This window comes from Hemicordylus capensis, chromosome 1 (genome assembly GCF_027244095.1).
Source record: "Hemicordylus capensis ecotype Gifberg chromosome 1, rHemCap1.1.pri, whole genome shotgun sequence".
In the NCBI taxonomy this organism is placed as follows: Eukaryota; Metazoa; Chordata; class Lepidosauria; order Squamata; family Cordylidae; genus Hemicordylus; species Hemicordylus capensis.
Window position 1 is genome coordinate 332,587,448 of NC_069657.1, and position 12,357 is coordinate 332,599,804.

Genomic DNA, 12,357 nt, shown 5'->3' on the forward strand with positions numbered 1-12,357 from the left:
TGTTCATCTGAATTGCCCCTATACACATGCTTCAACAAGGTTTTGGAGTGCATATTGAGAGATGATTCACCTGAAGTGACCTCAAGTGTTGTTTCATAGCTGTACACATTGTGCACAACTTAAATGCCTACTTGTCGTTTTTTACAATCCTCCAGCTCGCTTCTCAAGGTAAACATCTCCTCAGATTGCATGGCATAGAGTGCTTCACTCACTGCCTCCTTCTGCCAGATCAAACTCCTCTTGGTCTGGCCTCTCACTGGAGGACCCAAACCCCACCTCAGCACTGTTCATCACTCAACTGTGCATCCTTAAAAATCTTTATTTCACCCACACATCCCTTCAAAGACCTCCCACTTCCTGTCTCCACCCCTGTCCCTTCCCAATGAACCTCCTTGCTTACTCTCCTTTCGGTGTTTCCAAACCCTAGTTCCTCATATCTTGGGGCTTTCTCAGTGGTCAGAAGCCCCACCTCACTGCCATTGTTCATACATACCGGTAACTACACCATTATCTGATGGACCCTGCCATTGCTTGGCTTCTTCCCAGCACCACTCACTCTGGTTAGGCCTCATCTTGCTCCAGGGTGGGCCCGAGTGGCATGTCAGGACCCTGCACCACTCCAACATCTTCTGATGCTGCTTCCCCATTTTTGGGTGACTGGTATAAGGGACTGATGGTGTCTTCAATTCTTTCACACACTATCCCTGTGTGCTCACATATGATATATGCATTGGGCTTAGTGATGGACTAGTTGTAGACCATCATTTGCTATTTCTGCTTGTTCTATGTAACTCATTATCTCGGTACCTTCACTGGCAGGTGAGTGAGGTTCTGCAAACTGTTCAGTGCCACACATCCCATCTCGACATCTTCTTGCTTTCTCTTCCTGGAACCAAGCGTTACCCCATTCCCCCTTTCTGGGGTATCCCGCTAGGAGAAATAGGAAAAGACTAAAGGTGTAGTGTGGATGTTGCGGTTGCTGCTGTTGTGATCCTTTTGTTTTGGTGGCTAAAATTCCTGCTTCTTTGAGATAAGATGTTTCTGAATAATTTACTTGCTCCAAATACTAAGTCTGACATAATGGGAGGGGCTGGTTTCATCTGCCCTAACTAGGGAGCACAGAACTGTGCAGTGCCTCAGGTTATTTTTCTGACACTATCATCTTTCAAGGTCAATTGAGCTCTCAAGGGAAAACAAAACTGAAGCTTCCAAAGAGAAACAGGGTGTTCTCTCCTATAACAAATGGCTTAATTTGGGGCTGGGATAGAACAGTCCATTCATTTTGTGGTGGTTTTCTACCCTTTGTCATTTTTTAATTAACAACATAATCATCATAACTGGTAAGGGGCCAAATCTGTGGATATTTTATAGATATATGATGGATAGTGTGCAGTTAACAATTTGACAACAAGAGCATAGCTGGGACTGCAGTGGTTTGTTTGTTTACCCACATTTACGCAGTTGGGGTGGAAATCTACCCCAAAATCCAGAGAAGGGTTAAAATATGTAAATAATTAAAATAAACTTCTCACTTGTAGAAAGGAATTAATATGCACAAGATAATGCTAGAATTGCCAGTTAATTCAGAAATAGCTTTCAGATAAGATAAAGAAACTGGAATTTTGATCCAGTATTGATCAAGTAGACTGGACCATTGAAACAACTGGGCTATCTCATTTTAATAGGCCAGTGTATGTGAGTTAACACTGCCAATGGGAGACAGTATACATAGTGTTCCTTTTGCAGTGGAAGGCAGAAAACCAGCAGCACAAAATCAGATCCAATGTCTTTAAGATCAGAAAAGAAGTGTATGCTATTTTCCTAACTTGACTTTTGTTATTCAATTGCTTTCTTTCAGTACTAGTAGTGCTTCTGCAATGTGCTGGGTTTTGTACTCTCAAAACAGTTTTATGCATATAGATGGATGCTTTTGCATTATCAGGAAGACTTATATTTCAACCAGTACCATATTTTACCAATGGCAAGGAAAGGGTCACATGTAGAAGTGAAAGGATAATTTAGAACTATTTAATCTTTGACCTTTCTACAATGATTGTCAATAAGGATTTTGTTTGTTAATTAAAAGGTAAACACCTGCCCACTGAGAATGGGACTGAAGCCACCAACAGATTCCACACAAGTCATTCAGCCACTATAAAGTGATAGTGACTTGGAGTAATCTTTCAGATTGCAAGACGGATGAATGGATGCATGCATGCGAGATCATTTCAGTTAGCTCAACTGTTGTATCCTACTGACAGTCCTGCAAAGTCTGTCTTCTTGGATTCACAAATAGCTGTTTATTTCTATGGAAGGGATGAGATATGAACAGCCCTGCTGGATCAGGCCCAAGGCCTATCTAGTCCAGCATTCTGTTTCACACTGTGGCCCACCAGGTGCCTCTAGGAAGCCCACAGGCAAGAGGTGAGGGCATGCTGTTGTTCCCTGCAACTGGTATTTAGAGGCATCACCGCCTTGGGGTTATCTTTTTAACAAAAGGCGGTATATAAATGCAAAAATAAATAAATTAAATAAAATAAAAAATAAAATCTTGCCTCTATGGCTGGAGGTGGCCTATAGCCACCAGATGAATAGTCACTTATAGTCCTCTGTGAATGTGTCCAAGCCCCATTTGAAGCCATCCATCCAAGCTAGTAGACATCAACACATCCTATGGCAGAAAAATTATACACTATGTGAAAAAGTACTTCCTTTTATTAGTTCTAAATTTCCTGGCCTTCAGTTTCATGGGATGACTCCTGGTTCTAGTGTTGTGAAAGAGGGAGAACATTTCTTTCTGTCCACTCTCTCTACTCTGTGCATAATTTTACACACCTCTACCATGTTTCCTCATAGTTGCCTCTTTTCCAAACTAAAAAGCCCCAGATGCTCTAGCCTTGGCTCATAAGGAAGGTGCTCCAGGCTCCTGATCATCTTGGTTGCCCTCTTCTGCACCTTTTCCAGTTCTACAATGTCATTCTTAAGATATGGTGACCAAAATGAGCTGTCCACCACAACCCCAAGATCTCTCTCTCGGTCAGTTGCTGACAGCTCAGACCCCATCAATGTATATGTGAGGTTGGGGTTTTTTGCCCCAAGATGTATCACTTTACATTGAATAAACCACATTTGCCATTTTCTCGCCCGTTCACTCAATTCAGAGAGAACCTTTTGGAGTTCCTCACAATCTCCATAAATCCTCCATATTTTAAGCTAGCACCACTACAGGTCTTATTCCAGATTCCGAGTCTAGTTTACATAATGAGAAGAGGTCCATTCTCAACTACCACCAGCGATTATCCTCTCCTTTCTCAAGAAAGGACTCAGATCTCAGAGAGATATTCCCACACTTCCCCTTCTTCTTCTGGCTTATGAAAAGGATCTGGGGATCACTGAGGGTACAAATACATATCCAATTAGCAAACTATTTAGTCATGATTAAGCAACATTTGCAGGCCACCTAATGGCGCAGCGGGAACTGACTTGCCTAGCAAGCAAGCATGAGATTGCCAGTTTGAATCCCCGCTGGTACCTATATCGGGCAGCAGTGATATAGGAAGATGCTGAAAGTCATCAACCTATATTGCACAGGAGAAGGCAATAGTAAACCCCTCCTGTATTCTGCCAAAGAAAACCACATGGCTCTGTGTTCGTCAGGAGTCAACATCAACTCGACGGCACACTTTACATTACCTTTAAGAAACATTTAAATAAGCTTGAGCCCGAAACGTTTCGGAGGCCATTATAGAGGCCTCCGAAACGTTTCAGCTATTGGGGCCATTTTGGTGTTCTGGAGGCAGCGGCAGGTGTTCCCTTAAGGGCGGGGGAGGGTATACTCACCCCTCCCACCACATTTCCCCTGCCAGCGTGTCATTGTTTTAAAGCTCCTCGGGGTGGCAGCATTCCTCCCTGCTGCCCCGTTGCCCTCATCGGCCAGAAGTACCTAGTGTGCATGCATTAAAATCAATTTAAACATTTAAATCAATTGGACAAGTCAGTCATGACTGAATTTCAGTCTTATTCATATCAATGGAACTTAGTCTGGATGTTGCCCATTATATTTTTACACTATAGTTCAGTGACCTTCACTATTTTTAAAGCAGAGGACACTTTGGCAAAAAAAAGTCAATGCAAGAGCCATTCCCTACTGTGCTGACCTCTGCATAGTACTGCATTTTTTCCAGTGCTGGGAGATCCCATTAAAAAGACAGAGTCCTGTCTTAGGAGCTCTATAAGGAAAGCACTGAACACTTTCCAAGATGGTGTACGGACTCAGGTGGGCTCAGTTTCTCTTAAAAGGAGCCCACATCCAGTGCTGGGCAAAGCGCAGCACTGCAAAGTGGGAACAATCACCTCCCACATGGTGCCAGGAGGGCTGTGCAGAATATTCAGCTTTGGCTAAAACTTTGCACAGGTCCAACTATCAGTTCATCCAGGAGTTGATGAGGGCTGCCATGTGGCTGCTGGGCCTTACAATGAAGAACACTGCTATAGTCGAAGCTGCAGCCCATAGACAATTTACTCCAGATAAATTAGATTGTTTCAGAGTCTAATTGTGGATTGCATTTTAAATGTAGCCATCTAGATCAGGGGTTCTCAACCTTGGGTCCCCAGATGTTGTTGGATTACAACTCCCATCCACAGACTTTGGCGATAGAGGCTGGAGAGTTGTAGTCCAACAGCATCTGGAGACTGAAAGTTGAGAACCCCTGATCTAGAGCTTTATTAATAAGAACACTACATTTATTGAGTTTATTTATTCTTTATTATCAGCAACCTGATGAGTCCTCACCAATTCACAGTTAATTCAGAAATTAAGCAAAAATTATTCAGTTCAGAAATGCCAGAAAATAATGGGAAGAACTGATGACATGAGGGATATTTACTCCTTCAGCAATTAGCCCAGGTAAAATAGATCTTGCATAAATCAACTGAGGACAACTGTAATACTTCAGTACAACCTAGAATGGTTTCCATTTTTCTTCTAACAGCAGCCAAAGAAACTGGAAAAGCTTTCTCTCATCTGAAGATTCTCTACAGTCAAACGGAACCTCTTCATGTTCAGTATGCCTGTCAGAAATTTTGAACTGTCAACAGGCTGGTCAGTTTAAATATATGAAGAAAGGAAAGCTACACTAAAAAATAAAGATAAATAGGATATACGCATTAGAGAAGTAGGAGACATGAAAAGGGATGTGTATGAATCAAAGGAGTGGAAAAGTAATAAGATAAGACATTTCCCACATCCCCCTGCCACACACAAAGCAAGGAGATCACCAGGGAGAGAGGTATTTGAATTCTATTCTGTCATCTTGTCCCATTTTTAATTTCAATAGTTGTAACAGCAAGTTCATCCAAGTCCAATATATATCTAAAGCAGCTTACAATAAGATGTCCATTTCTGTCCATTCGTCTTGTGACTTTGGAAGCTGTGCGACTCAGTGGACAAATAAGATGACAGGGACATACATATATCACCAAATATTGCTGTTTGTTTAGGTAAGCCCTAGTGGTCAAATCAGAACTGGCAGCAGGCCCCCAACAAATTTTCTTTTGTTCTAGGGACCAGTCTGAAAATAGAAGCCATATTCTTGTCTGCTCCAAGAATATGGGGGTGGGGGCACAATTGTAGTTTGCTCCCAGCAATGCCCTTTTCATTGAGGGCAAACTGCTGTTCGTCTGCAGCAATGCCTTTCACTCTGTGGTGGTGGGGGGGTGACTCCCTGCCTTGCTTGCTCCTCCCTCATGGTCACGTCTGACTAGCTCATGGCAAGTGATGGACAGTTGCAACCAGGATGGAGAGTGAACAAGTAAGGCAGCAACAAATTGCTTCCTCCTCTTCATGGTGAAATCCATCCATCACATGGTTTTTTATCCTTAAATTTCCAGGCACCATGGTAAGTCAGTACTTGGATTTTGTTGAGCACTGCATTAGGCATATGACACTAAATTAAAGAAGAACGCTTGGGAATGTATACCAATACATGCTAGCAAGTATTCAAATCTAACTTATATACCATATTATCTATTCTTTACGATAAACTGCCACCACTCATAACCCCTGAAAGTTTTAAAATTGTAAAGTGATATTCTGGAGGATGGCTACCATTTATAACATTCCAAACATAATGTGGCCCATAACACTGTATACCTTAAGAGTAACAAGAGTAGCATTTTAAATTAGTCAGAATTGTATTCCTTTTCTACATTCCCATTTCCAAATCTTAAATTAACCTCTCTCCATTTCAGAAATTTACACACATACACACACACACACACACCACCTTGCAGAACTCCTGCTAAGTTGCTCATAAAATCACTGAAAAGACACATTTTGCACTCACTGATGGTAAAACCAGCAACATATATTATAGATTTGAAAGCTTTTACAGCAAATGCAACAGAGCACTGCACTGGAATATAGTTCAGTTTACTGATCTCAATGTTCATGAAAAGCAGAGCTTTAGTTTTATGAATGGTTATATGACCAATCTTTCCCAAGCAACCAGAGCATGATGTTTTGAGTAGTAAGCAGGACAACAGTCCTGCATGTGGACTGTAGTGTTTATAGGAGAACTATTACCCTACAGTAGAAAATATTTTTGGTGTATATGATACATTTTTTTTGCTATTAGGAAGTCAAAAAGATCAAAATTATTCTTATTGTGGAATATCTAGATTTAGCTTTATTTTTCCATTTACTTGGAACATCTGCAGTATAATGCTCCAAGTGTAGTATCAATTAATCATATCTTCAATGGGCTTTGAAAGATATTTTAATCCTTCAACAAGCCATACAACTTAAAGACATCAACTTTTAGTCAAAATGGAAATGTGCTTTATAACACAATGCGATTCAAACATCATGCCAGATCTAATATTGACAGATCACATTCTAATATATTTAAAATAAAAGCATCACATACACAGATATTGCAAGACAAAATAAAGATCCTGAAAATACATAAATACCAGAAGGCTGTCTTCAAATAAATGCTTTAGAATTAAAAATGTACTATACTTAAGCACCTTATAAAGTACTGGCTTTCCAAAGTTTTAATAAGGAGCTGCTCTCCAAGAGGAATGAAAAATGTTTTTAAAATTTAAAATGTCAAATTTCAATACTTAATGTCTGTGCCATGTTTACTTTCAGACCCAACATCAAAATTAGGGGAAACGCTGCAAAGTACAGGTTAGAAGAGCTACTGGCATTTGAAAGAAGTTATTAAAGATTATCACTGTATATAATTATTGCAGTCACAAGTAAAATCTGTGAGGAAGTGATCAGGCATATATCCATTTAAAATAAGAGTTGAGAGACAAAATTTCAGATGATTACAATTTTTCTTACTCAAACCACAAGTAAATAGACACATCATGAGGATGCCTTTTTGTACAGTAGCTATTACACATTTTGGGAGGGAGAGTGTGTCTGTATGTTTTCACTGCTACCAAGAAGTAAGGTCTCCAGAATAGCTGAAAAGAGTTAAGTATTAGCCTCTCAAGCTATATTATTTTAAGGCATATAGAAGAACAGGATCCTTTCACATGGGTTTATGAAATCCCATGGCTCCTCTATCCCTTACAGATACATTTATACACAGAGGAAGATGGCTGGCCAGCAGTGCCCCTCCTTACTGCTACATGTCCAGAACAGAAACATCTCAACATTCCACTCCATCTATACTACATCATCTTTTAGACCATTCTATTTCTATAGTGCCAATAACGTACACTCCATCCTTAGATTTCACAGTACTTTAACGTACATTCTTTAAACTAAGATGTAAAATATAAGTAAGGTTTGCACTTCACTTCACAGCAATTCACTGGCCAGCATGAACAACCATCTCCACAAAATACTTCTTACTCCCCTCCATCTCATCATTAAAACCACTTACACAAGATCACACAGGCTTTTACTTTGTGCCAATTAGTCTCGAATAAGTACCATCGTGGATCTGTATTTGCAATTACTAATGCAGATTAAATTTTCCACTTCACTCTTTCATTGAAGCGTTGAAAAAGTGAGGAGGGGTGGGACACCCACGCTTCTCTCATTCCTCAGCCACTATGGCTGCAAGTACAAGGTGTGGGGGGGGGGGTGCAAAGAGGAGATAACAAGTTCATATTAAGTCATTTTGAATATGGGATCCGAGTTGAAATTTGGACAGAGGAGAGAGCTCACTTGCCAGATTTCTAAAAGGCTGTCCTTTATTTTGGGGCGACACAGACCTGCAGAATACATGGGGGGTGGGCTCAAATAGAGGAATGGCGAGCGACCAACTCGTTGACAGCCTCTTTAATGGAGAGACATTTCAAAAGTAATCTCTTGGCCACAGCTTCGCCTTCTGTTTCAGAGATCAGGAGTCCACGATCTTACTGGGGGGGGGGGAGAGAAAGAAAATGGGGAAAACCCACAAACCATTAAAGCCAACCGGAAGCGCCTACATGCCCCAACCTGAGGCCGGGGGAAAGAGATGAATGAGACAACAAGCTACTGACCCACTCTTCCTTCTCCTTTTAGCCGCCTACAGGAAAGGCAAGCAGGATAGGTGGGAGGTTTCCCCCGCTCCTTCTCATCCTCCCAGTGCAGAGAGATTTCTCGCTCCGTTTTGCCGCGCGAGGGGGGGGGCGTGAAAGATGGTGAGGGGGAGCACACGCCGGAGCGACGGCGGCGGGAAGAAGAAAGCGGGGGGGAGGGCAATGCAGTGAATGCGGGGCCGCAGGATACCACTCACCCCTCTCACTCTCCTTTATTTGCTTCCTTCCTCCTTCTCTGCGGCGGTGGTAGCAATATCCAGCACCGTCTTCCCTTTCACATCTTCATACACCCGCCGCCGTTCAGCCCCTCCTCCGTCCTCCTCCGCTGTGTCTGGTGGGCTCGTGCCAACCTGGTCCGTTTGGACTTGAAGTTCGAAAGCTCCCTTTCAACAAGCGCCCCCCTCGCGGGCAAGAGCTTGTGAGAATTCGGCGCGGGGGGGGGAGTGGTTGGAGGTGGAGTGGGGGAGCGAAGAAAACGCGGACCTTCCCCCGCACAAAGCTTCACAATAGATACATAGAGAGGCTTGCGCGCGTGTGTGTGTATGTGTCGAAGGCGGGGCTTCTCCGGCTCCAACACTCTCTCCTGGATGTGGGGGGTGGTGAGGATGGTAAAGGGGAAAGGGAGGTGTGTTGTTTACGCAACCACCTGACCGGCGGCCCCTACAGTGCTCTTGCTACACTCTAGAAGGAGTCGGGAGACACCGCGACCGCCGCCATTCCATCTCCCTCCTCCCCCCTTCCCTCATGTCGGGTGGTACAGGCTAGTTTTGTTCTCTGGGTGGGAGAGGGTGAAATAGGGGCAGGCGGTGGTGGAGGTGGCACCAGAATTATTGCGGCGTTTACTCAAACCGGCTTCTCACGGCCAATCAGAAGGAGCGGAGGTGGGGCTGCAGGATGTTCCAGAGCGCGCGATGGGGAGAGCGATGCCTGCTGTACTGTACTCTCAGATACCAACTTAATTCTGTATCAGCCCTGCCCTGGCTATTTGGCAGAGAGCTTTTGCGTGGGTTAATCCATGCACTGTGTCTTTTTGCAGGTTTCTTTTAAGAGGTACTTGCGTCGAAAAGAAAGGAATTGAGGAGCCAAAGAAGCTGCAGTTCCGAATATCGCTTGCTCTGGAACAATGTCAACTGGAAAATACACTTATCTGGGAGCAGCAAACCCACCCAGCACAAGGTCTTGCTTCCAAATAAACAAACAGGGTTGAGCTACACGGAGTTTGTTACTCCTATCATAGGAGTCCTATGCATGCTTATTCGGAAGTCAGTCTTGTTCAACTAGATGAAAGTCATGCTAGTAAAGCTGCAGGTGATCCTACATACTGTTACGTAGACATCCTATTAAAATTAATGGAACTTACTTCAGAGTGAACGTGATTGAGTTTTATGGCTGCACACTTACCGTACCTAGGAGTTAGTTCCATTGAATTCAGTTTAAAATTTGCTCTTAGCTCTAAATTTTGTGAAATCAACGGAATGCAAACGAGAATAGGTGTCGGCAAATAACCATTGTATTGCACTCGTTCCTTCGAAATGGCGAAGAGAATGACCCAAATGTATTCCAGTGGTCATTCGGTGTCATTCGTTTTTGTCCGTCCCGAATGCTAGCCGCAATCCACTGTGTCGGAAGATACGCATTGTCTCCAGTTGATATTAGAAGATAAGTTTTCTCTGTAATTTTCAGAAACAAATATTTATTAATCATGAATTCCAGTTTGATTTAATTAATACAACAAAACTTGGGAGTTTGTTTTGCTTTGCAAACCGGAGAGGACCGGGCGTGCTCACCCAGGTTTCACGATCATTCTTGCAGTCCTGATCATAAATTTCTGATAGTATTATGGTACGCATGTATCTAGCGACTTAAGCCACTTTAGTAATTATAGGCTCGTTGTGGGGGGAGGTGCTGATGTTTGTGTTGGGACCGTGGGAAATTGGGAGTGAGATGCTTGTGTATTTCTGAGTGGGACAGTTGAAACTGACAGTGCAATCCTAGTGGTGTTTACTCGGAAGTAAGTCCCACTCAGTTCCAGGGAGCTCACTCCCAACAGGCGTTAATAAGATTACAGCTTTACACTAGAATTGACCCGAGGTCTTGCAATGCATGCTGGGATTTGTATGCTTGTTGAAAGTCCTACAATGTTTAATCTTAAAATCTGTGTGGGGATGCATTACGGCATGTCATTAAGCGCTTTAAAAATAAAACATTTTTATTGTATCAATAAAGCATTTTTACTGTTGAAAATTATTCACCGTACATAAAATACATGTTATTAGCCGGTGGGAGGCGGGTGGTGTCAGCCGCTGCCAGGATGTGAGTGGCGGCTCTAGCCCCTCCCCTCGCTGCCTCTCGGCTTCCCAGCAGTCCTCTCCTTCCGCTTTGCTAAGATGTCGGCTGCCATCGCTGCGCTGGCTTCGTATGGCGGCTCCGATTCTGACTCTGACTCGGGCTCGGACGCTGAGGGTAGGCCCAAGCGCTCTGCGCAGGTTGCCGGCGGGGACGCCGTGCTGCACCTTGTGTCTCCTCCTTCTGCCAAACCGGCGTTGCTGCCCGTGGTGGACTCAGCCCCGACGGTGGCTGTGAAGGTAAGAGCTGCGGGGTCCCCGCCGAACTCCTTGGGGGAAAGAGCGCCTCTGGTCCGAGAGGGGCTCCGTTCTTGGCTTGCGCTGGCCACGCAAAAAAGGCTGCCGGTGGCGACGGCGGCGCTCTCCGTTCTCTAGTCCGGTAGTGAGGGGTGTGTGTGTGTTAAGACGCTCCGCCTGGTTCTGCTTGGGGCGGGGAGAAGCATTGGTGGGAGTAGCTTTCCAGAGCACGTGGGTGGGCGCCTGCTTTCTGGCAGGGCTCCTGTACCTTTTACAACCGTCCACAACAGGTAGAGAGGCAGCTAGAGAAACTTTCCTCACTCTGAAGGTTATGAGACAAACTTACTTTTTGAAAGTCTGTTTGTTCTGTTTTAAAGGCATAGGGCACCTGCAAGGAAAAAAGCAAGATGGTCACTCTAGTCAGGGATGTCACCAGGCCTGAAACGTACTTTTTGTTGTCTTTGTAGAATGAAGGGGAATAGCCAGACATTCCTTAGAAGCATCATGCTATCCCTGGAGTACGATCTTAAAAAGATAGTTATGGCACTTTTTATGCCCTACTGCCCATAGCATCTGGTATGTGTCAGATCAAGGAGATTAGCTTGAGCACTTGGGATGGTTTTCCCCTCCCACTTTATAAGTCTGTCACAACCTACTATTGAAATAGGGGGTCCTGGCACCTGTGGTCCAGGTCATGAGCTATAGGTGTCTTGAAAAGAACATTTTACTTAACTTTACTCTCTGTTGGGTCCCAGGTTGCTCTTCATGACTTTAAGGTACACGGTTGGTTCTCATGGTATGCTGGCTTCACCAGACTCCAATTGCTGGTTTGATTCAACTTCTTTTCTTTTTAAGAGACTTGCTTTGTTTTGTTTTTTCACATTTACATATACTGCCCCATGTACAAATCTCTGGGCAGCTTATAGGCAAAAAATACAAGCAACAATTAAATGATTATATCATATAAAACAACTTAAAATAACTATTCATAAAACTTAAAAACATTCTGAACTAAAAGTTTGATAAAGTAAGTGCAAGTTATGTTCAGTTGATCATGGGCTGCTGATTTTGATTGATGGGACATCTTATTTGGTGTTTGTTCATGTATAATTCGAGGGTTTTGAGGAGTGGAAAGGTAGCAGTTCTCTCTCTTTGTTATATTCAGAATTGCTTTCTTGTTCCAGCATTATAATGATGGCTGAAATTATCATGGGGTGCATGAGAGAATGTC

At 43.4% G+C, this 12,357-nt stretch overlaps 2 protein-coding genes across 5 annotated transcripts in view; one reads left to right on the forward strand and one right to left on the reverse strand.

Moving 5' to 3' along the window:
* WASF1 (WASP family member 1) overlaps positions 1-9,291 on the reverse strand; it is an 88,557-nt gene extending 79,266 nt beyond the window's left edge. For 2 of the 4 annotated variants that reach the window (XM_053301221.1, XM_053301143.1), the window contains exon 1: positions 8,742-9,291. The gene's annotated coding sequence lies outside the window, so the exon portion shown is untranslated. Of the gene's footprint in view, positions 1-8,505; positions 8,660-8,741 lie in introns of those variants that run through there. The other 2 variants (XM_053300969.1, XM_053301059.1) reach the window with 2 other exon arrangements.
* Positions 9,292-10,872: 1,581 nt separating this feature from the next.
* Positions 10,873-12,357, forward strand: part of CDC40 (cell division cycle 40) — a 105,161-nt gene continuing 103,676 nt past the window's right edge. Inside the window, exon 1 of the mRNA XM_053300753.1 lies at positions 10,873-11,129. Coding sequence (XP_053156728.1) covers positions 10,932-11,129 — 198 coding nt within the window. The 5' untranslated portion in view covers positions 10,873-10,931. The remainder of the gene's footprint in view (positions 11,130-12,357) is intronic.